At 50.4% G+C, this 11,765-nt stretch overlaps 1 protein-coding gene across 1 annotated transcript; it reads right to left on the bottom strand.

Moving 5' to 3' along the window:
• Positions 1 to 4,840: 4,840 nt before the first annotated feature.
• LOC124669731 (BTB/POZ and MATH domain-containing protein 2-like) lies at positions 4,841 to 5,965 on the bottom strand. Its single transcript, XM_047206291.1, has one exon. The coding sequence runs from the start codon at positions 5,963 to 5,965 to the stop codon at positions 4,841 to 4,843; it is 1,125 nt and encodes a 374-aa protein (XP_047062247.1).
• Positions 5,966 to 11,765: the final 5,800 nt, after the last annotated feature.

Raw genomic sequence — 11,765 nt, forward strand, 5'->3', positions numbered from 1 at the left:
CGCGGGCGAGGGCGCCGCGGGCGTCGCGGGTACGGGCGACGGGGCGCCGCGGCCGCCGCGGGCGACGGGGACGCCGAGGGACCAGGCGGGGCCGGCACCGGAGGGGCCACCGCGGTCAGTCGTCGGCGCGCGGCCGCAGGAGGGCCAGCGGGCGCCGGGGGCGTCGTCGGAGGTGTCGCCATGAGGCCCTGCTGAAACGGAAAAACCAACTCGTCAAAGTACACGTGCCGGGAAGTGAGGACACGATGGGAGACCGGGTCGTAACAGCGGTAACCCTTGGTGTTGGCGGGGTAGCCGAGAAACACACAAGGAAGGGAGCGCGGCGCAAGCTTATGCATGGCGGTGGCAGCAGTGTTAGGATAACACCGGCAGCCGAAGATGCGGAGGTCATCATAGGTGGGCGGCGCACCGTAAAGGAGATGATGCGGCGTGTAGGACCAACGCACACGACACGGGCGGATGTTGACGAGGAGAGTCGCCGTGGCAAGGGCATCCGGCCAGAATCGCGGGGGCATGGAGGCATGGAACAGAAGGGTGCGAACGCAGTCGTTGAGGGTACGAAGCATCCGTTCGGCACGACCATTCTGTGAAGAAGTGTATGGACACGTGAGGCGGAAGATGGCACCGTGGGTGGCTAGAAGTGAGCGAATGGTGATGTTGTCGAACTCCTTGCCGTTGTCGGTTTGTCAGGCGTGAATGGGGCGACCAAACTGAGTGGAGACGAAGGCGAAGAAGGTGGTGAGGGTGGGGGCAACATCTGACTTACGGCGAAGTGGAAAAGTCCATACAAAATGCGAGTAATCATCAAGAATCGCAAGATAATAATTATAACCAGAGTTACTCGGAACCGGCGAGGTCCAAACATCACTATGAATAAGTTGAAAAGGAAAAGACGCGACCGTGGAGGACGAGCTAAACGGAAGGCGAACATGTTTGCCTAGACGACATGCTTCACAAGAGTGGGCATCCGTTTTATTACAAGTAAAGGAGAAGCCTTGCATTATTTGACGTAGAGTGGCGGAGCTCGGATGACCAAGACGGGCGTGCCAAAGGTCGACACCGGCGGAGAGGGTGAGTGGGCGGCCGGTGGTGGTGGAGGCCGCGCCAACGGGGTAGAGATCGCCGGGGCTGTCACATCGGTGGAGGAGCATCCGGGTACGACCATCCTTGACAGAGAAACCAAAGGCGTCAAATTCCACAGTCACAGGGTTATCACGACAGAAAGACTTAACAGAAACAAGATTTTTAATCAAGTCAGGAGAAACAAGGACGTTATGGAGAGAGAGAGGAGTGGAGGTGGAAGGAAAAGAGACAGAACCAGTGTGAGTAATAGGAAGAGCATGACCGTTGCCAACGATGATGCGAGAAGAAGTGGAAGCGGGTGTGGAAAAGGAGAGGTTACCGGGATGCGCAGCCATATGCGCGGAGGCGCCGGTGTCCATGAACCAGTCGCCACCGCCACCATACGCCCCAGCAGAGGGGGCGCTCTGGAGGGCGGTCAGGAGCGCGGGATCCCACGGGGTCGCACCCGGAGGGGCGGCGTAGGCCGGGGCAGGCTGGGGCGCCGCGTAGAACGCCTGGTGGGAGGCTGGACGCGGCCCCATAATGCCCGGGTAGGGGCGCGCGGCACGGGCATGGAGTAGGCGTGAACAACCCCGGTCCACGGGTTGTGACCGGCGATCCATGGCGGAGGGGCGGTGTACTGCGGGGGACGAGGCGCGGGGGCAGCGGCATTGGCGCCACCGTTGCCACCACCGTTGCCACCGCCACGGCGACGACGGCCACGGCGGCTACCGCCAGGAGGGGCCGGCTGCCCGGTCCAGGGACCGGTCCGGCCGGCCGGGCGCCGGCGTGCCCAGTCCAGGGGCCGGTCTGGCCGGCCTGGTGACCGGACTGACTGGTCCACGGTCCGGTCGGACCGGGCGGCGGGGCGGCGGCGGGGAAACCCGGCGGCGGGGCGGCGGCGGGGAAACCCGGTGGCGGACCCATGGGGCGAGGCGCAGGGGCGCGGGAGTCTGTGCGCCGCGGGAGAAGCCAGCGGCGATGGCGGTGTGGGCCGCCCGAGCCCGGAGGTGCTTGAGGCGGTGCTCCTCGAGGCGCAGGTACGCCACGGCCTGCTCGAAGGTGGGCGTGGTGAGGAGCGTGAGGTTGGAGGCGGCGTTGCTGAGATCCTCGCCGAGACCCGCCGACAGGGTGGAGAGCATGATCTTGTCATCGATCGGGAACTCCAAGTCACGGAGCTCATCGGAGAGACTCTTCAGCTTGAGGGCGTAGTCATCGAGAGACAAGTCGTTCTGGTGGGTGCCGAAGAACTCCTGCTGGAGGAAGGTGACCCGCTGGATTTTGTTGTCGGTGAAGAGGCCGGTGATCTTAGCCCAGACCGTGTGGGCGGAATCGCCGTCGCGGACGACGGTGCGAAAGATGTCGTTGGAGACGGTCTGGTAGAACCAGCGGATGATGGTGGCGTCGATGGCGAGCCACTCGGGGTCGTGCGGCATGGCGAGGAGGTCGATGGTGCCGTCGACGTGATCAAGGAGATCATACTCGCGGAAGAGCAGCCCAAAGTACGTCTTCCACGGGAAGAAGTTAGCAGCGGTGGTGGAGAGCTTCAGCGGCACGCGCTCGGCGATGGGGATGTCGCGGATGATGGCGACGGAGGGGCCGGCGAAGGGGTTGCTGCTGCCGGAGCCGGAGGAGAAACCGGAGCCGGATGAGTCGAAGCGCTCCACGGCGGAAGCGGTGGTGGTGGTGAGGGCCGGCGGTGCCCTAGATGAGAAGGGCGGCGGCTAGGGTTGGGAGTGGTGGAGGCCGGCAGCGCCCTAGAGAGGAGGGGGCGGCGGCTAGGGTGGATGGAGGTGGTGGCCGGCGGCGCCCTAGGGAGGAGGAGGGGCGGCGGCTAGGGTTGGAAGGGGTGGCCGGCGGCGCCCAAGGGAAGAGGAGGGCGGCGGCTAGGGCAGGACCCGAAGGGTCTCTGATACCATGTAGAAGGGTTATTGGAGATTGCACAGCACCAATAGGGCCGGCTGCTCATATATATATAGGCGGACACATGTACAATTACAGGTACAACCCTGAGAAAACACGGGGACCTATGTCTATACAATATGTTACTCAACAGGTATAATCTCGAGAGGCTGAAGTTAATTTGCACAAACATGCTGTGCGACCGTATCAACAGTATTACGGTGGCACTTATGTTGGCATTTGGTGAGCAACATGGTTGTGCAACAGGGAAACACCAGACATATAGCTTTGTTAGAAGTTATAGTGTGTTGGCTCTTGTACGTAATTGTAGACTGGATTTGCCAAAACAATTAACTCAAAGAAAACCATTAAAACTAGATGCTCCAATGTCGAAGGTGCGATCCCAAGCTCTGTTAGTTTTTGCCTGCGGTGCTGTGCTAATTTTTATGTTTAGCGTCAACTGATTTCTTTCCTTTCTTCATTACGTGGTGATTTGCCTTTTTTTTTGTAAAGGAAATCTCCTGGGCCTCCCAATCTGCCTTACTTTCTTGCCAAGGGAGTAACTATGGCCTGTTGGCTCTGAATCTGATAACCAAGACCCCTGAAGTTGAAATATTACCACCAAGAACTTCAGTACATTGCTTCAACTGTTGGTTGTGAGACTAAATGCTCAGTTGTATTACATGGTGGTGTTGCAAACTATGTTGGCAGGGAGGCCACTCAGCAGGTTAGATCTGCATGAAGGTCGTGCGAACTAAGCCGAGCTGGACGACTAGGTGGTTGCACTTATCTCGCGACGCACGCACAGGACAGTTGTTACCTCAGGCAAGCCTTGGTGGCAGCTCTTGCCTTCTAGGACATGTGTGATGCACCATCACAGTAATTGAAGTGGTTAAAATGTGCAAGGTTTGCCTCATGTAATAATTTCACAAGGGCAGACATAGTTCAAACATCTTCTGGTTATGTTCACGTTGGGTACATAGAAGCAAAACATAGTTGTAGTGCCGCACTGCAAGCGCCATTATTGGAGGGTAGAAGGGAAGTAGAAGGAAACAGGCGCCTTGCTGCGCCTTTGGTTGTTGGCGTTGTCAGTTCATTAGTTTGGTGTCACGTTTTATAAGTTAGCACGTCTCATGGCTAAATTGCACAGAGCATAAAAAAAGCATGATAGTACATCATTCGATGAAGTTTATGTATGCAAATTTCACCCAAAAGCATGGTCATATGTCATCTATACAAATTTGTTTACACAATCCAGTCTCTTCCAAAAAAAAAAAAACAAGGGAGTGTCCAGTATTGCTAGCTACTCCCTCCGTTCCTTTCTGTAGTGCCTATTGTTTTTTAGCACGGAAATTAGCGCAAACAAATTTATTGACACAAAACCCCCTAGCGCTATTTGAGAGAAAAAAGGAAACTGGAAACAGATCCAAGACGTGATCTGCTCCCTCGCGAGAAAGTACGCTGCCGTTCCGTGAGAAATACACTTGCATTAACCAACGCGCGTGTGATCTACTCCCACGTACAGATCAAGGCTACTTTTACAAAGACTACACCCTCCTGATCTCACGTGATCTATATTTGTTGTTTCCTTAACTGACGTTAGAAGTGGAGAGAGATGAGGCGTGCGAGACCAGATTGGTCCACGTATTTAGGATGGGAACATAGTCTACGTAAACAGAATCGTTCCAGTTCCAGATTTTCTCTTCGTGATTGCATACCAGATTTTCTCAACGTGAACAGATTTGTTCCAGATTTTCTGGACGGGAACATATCGGTGGAAGGGGTTATTTGCAAAAAAACACAGTTTTCCTCTTATATTCTGAAACAAAAGCGAAAAAACAATAGGCATTATAGAAAGGAACGGAGGGAGTACAAATTAAGGTAAAGGAGCATCAGCCACCTGAAGATGGAGTAGCTCCTGTAGAATATTGGGGCGAATTGTCTTGAGATGCTTGAATCCATCAGTGGCTATGACCGCCTTTAAATTCTGGAATGAGGCGAGGAACTTGTGGCATGCCTCCTTAAGCTCGTCACAGCCATGTTGTTCAGCAAGTGCCAAGGTAGTTGCCACCGTTCTTGCGTCCATGTAGGTGCACAGGGTGTTCTGGCAAACCAGCTTTAGCCTCTCGAGGTTATACCTATCCGCCGCCACAAACAGATGTTGAGCCATCTCGACGACTTCGCAGTCATCTGTAGTACTACTAGGCAACGTGTCGGTGTAGATGAAGTGGAGCATCATCTTGAACACCTTGGGTTCCATGTCATCAATCCGTATACACGTCGCGCCGTTGTCCTTCATGGGGCCGAAGAGCTGCGCCGTGAACACCGAGGACCGAGCGGCGAGCAATGGCCGATGCGCGGCGAAGGTCTCCCCACCGACCTCGAAAGTGACGTCCGCGCCCTCGCCGGTCTCCAGGGTACGGCCGAGCTGATGAGCCATGCCGGAAGAAGGCGGCAGCGTGGTGACGACGCATGGCGTCGCGGTGCCGGGCTGCGTGCGGATCTCCTTGGTGACGCTGAGATCACATCTGATGCTGAAACGGTCGTGTTTAAGGTAAGGCGAGCTCTCGAGTTCCTCCCTTTTGATGAATCTATGAGACTTGATGCCGTGTCCATGGAGATGGCATTTTCGTGCCTGGTACAGCGTGGTGTATTCTGGCACCGGTTCGCCCGCCTGGTCCAGCAGGCTAAACCTGCACCTTACCTTGGCTTCGGTGTAGGTAGACTCGGCGTGATGAAGCGAGAGAGAAACAGATATCCAGTCGACGTCGTTTGTGTTGATGCCATCAGGGTAGTACCCGAGTTGCCAGGTGTGGCCTCCGAGGCTGAATAAGCTGGACGGAATAGGACCGGAGAAGCCGAGCCCAATGGTGTGGGAGTATCCCTGAACCGTGAGGACGTGCGACCCGGACACACCTTCGGCGACAATGGTGGAAGCCGTATGCGCCGGCGTGGGCGTGTCGCCGTTGTCGTCAGGGACAGGCTCCGAAGAGCTAGGCATATCCGGCCGTCTAGTGGGATCAATGGATCGAATAGCTGGAATAGAGTGCTAGCGACTTCGGCCGAGGGACGCGTACACGCAGGAGAAACGAAGGTATGTGATTTACAATCTTCTCCGATGTATTTATGGTACACATACATACACCGATTGGCACTTGGAAACTAATCCGCATCCGATTCGTTTGCAGAGTCAGGTCCTAGTTCTACATGATTTCAATGCCTCGACTAGTATTCTGGGACTCAGGACAGCTAGAAAGCCCCGGGCTACCAACTAGAGGAGGTTGGATCGTTTCCGGCTGCGGCCAGATCGACGGGGCCTCCTATTTGAAGCTCATAGGGAAGTATAGCTTTTTTACACTATGACAACACAAAGTACTTTCACCTCATTTTGAATGGAAAATATAGAAAGAAGAATATCTTCCAACTAGACTAATTGAAGATACAATTGTAGAACAGGAGAATCTTAAGTATACTATATCACAAACTATTACAAGAGTTTTGTTGGGGCACCGGCCCCAAATTTTTTTCTATGCTAGAGACTGACGTAGCGGAGAGGTTTTACTGTCGCAAGATCAGTGTGTTTTCTGCGATCTAGTGGCTGAGTCGGCGTCTCACATCATTGTCAATTGCCCATACGTGAAGGAAGTCTGGCAACAATTGTCATCTGCCTTTTCTCAGGCAGCTAACATTGGGGCTAATTCTTCCTCTATTCTAAATTGGTGGAGTATGATCTGGAAGTTGCATAAGCTGAAGGCGTCAAGAGCGCAAGCCACAGCGGCGGTCTATGTTGCGTGGAATCTGTGGAAATAGCGTAATAGGAGGGTTTTCGGGTCCAAGTTTATTAGTGCTAGAGTTGTCGTTGAGTTAGTTTGCGAGAGTTCAATTTTTTGAGTTAGCTAGCAAGTTCTCACCTTGCTTGTGTAATCTTTCTTTGGCAGATATTTATCTCAGTTAACAGTTTCCCTCTTGAAATGGCAGAGCTCCTGCTTTTGATCGTCAAAAAAAGTGTGTTCAACGTCATAATGCAAATGAAAAAGAATAAATCATTAGGATCAGATGAGTTTCCAACTGAACTCGAACAGAAGTGTTGGGACATTGTAAAAGGACATTTAATGGCTCCGTATTAAAGAATTCAGCGGTGGGAGCTGCCCCTGTTTCACTTGAATTTTCGCACAATAATTCTCCTACCCCAAAAAAAGCAAGAATTCAGATTTAGCAAAATTGTCTCATTTATCATCTTTAATGTAAGCGTCAAATTTATTTAAGTGGGCACTAATGGTGTAACAGCGGCCAACTCATACGGCTTTTATGCCCGGGCGCCGCATCCTAGAAGGAGTTGTGGTTCTTTATGAAAACCATTCACGAACTTCATAGGAAGAAATTAGATGTAGTTCTACTAAAAATCGACTTTAAAAAGTCTTATTATAAAGTTAAATGGACTACTTTTTTCCAACATGCTCTTGGTATGAAAGGTTTTGATCTTAAATGATGTGACTAGATAGACCATTTTGTTCATAAAAGGTAGTGTGGGTATCCACGTCAACATTGTCATTATTTTCAAACTAAAAAAGTTCTGAGACAGGGTGACCCTCTCTCTCCAATTCTGTTTAATATAGTGATTGATTGTTGTTGCCTATCCTAATTGCTAGAGCAAAAGAGGATGGCATGACCCCATCCCTCATTTAACGGAGGGAGGTGTTTCCATCCTTCAATATGAGAATGATACTGTACAATCCTTTTGATGGACCATAATATAAAAAGACCTAAATATGACGACAATTCTTTGCATTTTGTAGTAACTTTCTGGCTTAAAGACTAACTTCGACAAGAGTGATTTTTTATGTTAGTGATTTTTTCTGCTTTTGGGATAGCAAATGAAGTGGATGATCAATATAAAGAATTGTTTGGGTGCAATCATGCTGTCTCCCTTTCAGATACATGGGATTTCCAATCCATTTTAGAAGCTACAGATTGAAAAATGGAAACCTATTGAAATTCGTTTGGAGAAAAAATGGCATGCTGGATGGAAAATTATTATCTTATGGAGATCGCATAGTATCAATTAACCCATTCTTAACTAGTTTGCCGATGTTCACCATATCCTTCTTGTAAATACCTGAATGGATACACAGGAGATGATTAAAATTATTTGGATCGTGTTTCTTTTGGCAAAGCAATGGGCACAAAAGAAATTATCGTTTAGCTAAGTGGAATATCATTTGTTGACCAAAAGACCAAGGGGGTCTAGGAATAGGGGTTCTAAAGATTAAAAAAATGTTTACTCGGCAAGTGCATACTTAAAATCTTAAACGAGGAAGGAGTGTGGCGAAAGCTGCTGCATAACAAATATCTTTGCTCATAAAATTTACACTAAGTGAAATCTAAACCCACGGATTCCACATTTTTTGGAAATTCTTTATGAGAGTCAAGGAGGAGTTGCTCTCCAAAGGGTTGTTTCCAATAGACAAGGGACAAACCACAAGGTTCAAGGAGGACATCGTGGTTAGAAGATATGCCACTAGCACATCAATATCCATTTTTTTATAATAACATTGCTCAACGAAAAGAAGTTTCACTGACACACATCTTGGCACAAACTCTTCTAAATAAAGCTTCTACAAGAACCAAATGGGCTAGATGGTTACATTTAGTACAAAGATTAATGAGCATTGACTTAACTGATAGTTAGGATACCTTTAGATGGGGTTTAACAACTTCTAGATCCTTTTCGGTGAAATCTATGTATTTAGAGTTGCTGAATGGCCAAACTAGGTACCTTCTCAAGTACACTTGTAGAATGTGGTTCCTTCATCCTAAAGTGCTTCCACATCATACTACCGTGCCTTATGAAATGGCATGTCTTACCAAAGATGTAACAAACATCATATATTATTTTGAGACTAAAAATATAAATGCTAGCAAAGTTTCCATATGTTTGTCGCTTTCCAATGGAAATGGTCAAGGAGCATTAACATTGGCGACTAACTCCTCTAGAATATTTGGATCATTAGTCTTGAGCTTCTCAAAGCCATCACTTCCTATAATTTCTTTCAGATTTTCAAAAGACGCAAGGAACTTGAAGCATGCTTTCTTAAGCCCAAGACAACCATTTTGCTCAGCAAATAATAATGCAGATGCAACCTTGCTTGTGTCGATGCAGTTGCACAATAAGTTCTCGCAGATCAACTTGAGCTTCTCAAGGTTATACCTACATGCCGCGATAAACAGGCTTTGAGCCATCTCCATGGTTTCACCGGCATCCAGATCGGGTAACGAGTCGGTATAGATAAACCGGAGCATGACATGGAAAACCTTCGACTCCATGTCATTTATCTGTACACGTGGGTTGACGCCCTGCTTCATGGGAAGGAGCTGCTCCATTAACACAGGAGACCGAGCGGCCAGCAAACACCAATGCGCGGCAAACGTCTCGCCGGAAACCTCTAAAGTCACATCCGCCAGCTCCCCGGTCTGGAGTATACGGTCAAATCGCTCATGCATGTCAGAAGGTGGCACCATGACGAACTGCGCTATGTCCTCCGTGCGGATCTTGGTGACTATGAGATCACATTTGACACTGAAACAATCGTCTTTGAGATACAGAGACTCCTCCAGCTCGGCCCTTTTGATGAATGTTGGAAACGACATTACTTCTCCTTTGTCAAAGCATGTGGCCGTCCGGCACTCTGTTGTGTATCTTGGCACCGGTTCGCCGAAATCATCCAGTATGCTAAACGTGCATCTTATCTTGAAGTTCGCGGCGGCGGTGTGACAAAGATTTAGACCCACGGATATCCAATCTCCATGTGGGTCGTGACCATGAGGGCAGTACAGCATATTCCAGGTATGCCCTCCGACGCTGAAACTACCTGATAGGAGGATCTTGTCGACGCCGAGCCCAACGGTGACGGAGTATCCCCGGACTATGAGCACGTGCGAACCTGACAAGGTTTCGGCGACAATGGTCGATGCCGTGTGAGCCGGAGTGTCGCCGCCGGCAAGGACGGACTCGGAAGAGCTAAACATATGTGTGGTCGTCTACCTACCAGCAGCGGGGTGGACTGAATCGTTAGGGATCGATAACAGCTTTTTGCGAGGAACACCTAGACGAGAAATTAAGCTATGAAATTTTCAACTTTTCTGATGTATATTAATACTGTAGTACACATGTTATATATTGTCCTATTCAGAATCAAACTCAAAAACATTACCGAACTCTACTTGGATGCAACCGCTTAACTAGTCCTCAAGATGTCTAAGTACTGTTTAGTTTCTTTTCGTTTTGTTTCCTCTAAAGAAAATTGCTTCCTTCTGCCGTTTTGCCGGACAGGAGGTCGCATACGAGTAGGCTTCGGTAGAATCTTTCAGATTGACTCTGATAAGATGCCATCACATAGCTTGGTTGCTCGTACGTGTTTCTCCTCAGAAACTAGCACCGACAGTTCATATTAAATCCATCCGGCTGCTGTTGGCCCGACGCGACTGTAGCTCGTAGTATGTTCAACTCTTCCGAACCTGCAGTCCTCGCCGGCGGCGCTATGCCGGCGCACACAGCATCGACCATCGTTACCGACGTTGTTTCCGGGTCGCACGTGCTCTCAGTCCGGGGATACTCCCATACCACTGGACACGGCGTTGGCGAGTACATCCAGTCGGGCAGTTTCAGGGTCGGAGGGCATAGCTGGGTAATGGCATACTTCCCCCATGGTTTCAGCATATCAAGAAGCGATTGCATATCCATTGGTATAATGCTTCGTCACACCCACACCGATGCAACCAACGTCGTCAAGATAAGATGCAAGTTCAGTTTACTCGATCACCTCGGCAAACCGGTGCCAGAATACACTAAACCATACCGTACACGTACGTGCGTCGCTCAAGGAGACGGAACCGTGTCTACAACATTCATCAGAAGGAGCGTACTGGAGAATTCGCCGTATCTTAGAGATGACTGTTTCAGTGCCAGATGTGAGGTCGACGTCACCAACATCCGCACCGAGGACGCCACGGCGCCACCCTCTGGCATGCCTGAGCAGCTTGGCCGCATCCTCAAGACCGGCGAGGCCGCGGACGTGACCTTCGAGGTCGGCGGAGAGACGTTTGCGGCTCACTGGTGCGTGCTGGCCGCTAGGTCCTCGGTGTTCATGGCGCAGTTTCTTTCCGATGCTGCAACGAGCGTGTCGATCAGCGACATGGAGCCAAGGGTTTTCAAGGCTATGCTCCACTTTATCTACACCGACTCGTCGCCCACCATTGATGATGACGATGACGAAACAATTGGGATGTTGTTCGCCGCGGCAGAGAGGTACAACCTCGACAAGCTCAAGATGATATGCGAGAGCATATTGTGCAATAACATTAGCACAAGCACGGCGGCAGCTGCATTGGCATTTGCTAAGCAGCATGGTTGTCTCGCGCTTAAGAAGGCTTGCTTCCAGTTCCTCGCGTCTCTCCAAAACCTCATGGCGATCGTAGGGAGTGATGCATTTGAGAACCTCAAGTCCACTGAGCCAAATATTCTAGAAGACCTAGTCGCCAATGTCGATGATACTCCACCGGATGTGCTTAGCTCTTCCGAGACTACCCTTGCCACACCAACGCACACATCATCTACCATTGTCGCCGAAGCTGAATCCGGATCGCACGTGCTCACAGTCCAGGGATATTCAAATACCGTTGGGCTCGGCGTTCGTCGGGGCATTCCATCCGGCATATTCAGCGTTGGAGGGCATACCTGGAAAATTATATACTACCCTGATGGCCACGATTCATTTTCCGACGATTGCATATCTATTTATCTA

This window comes from Lolium rigidum, chromosome 7 (genome assembly GCF_022539505.1).
Source record: "Lolium rigidum isolate FL_2022 chromosome 7, APGP_CSIRO_Lrig_0.1, whole genome shotgun sequence".
NCBI classification, from domain to species: Eukaryota; Viridiplantae; Streptophyta; class Magnoliopsida; order Poales; family Poaceae; genus Lolium; species Lolium rigidum.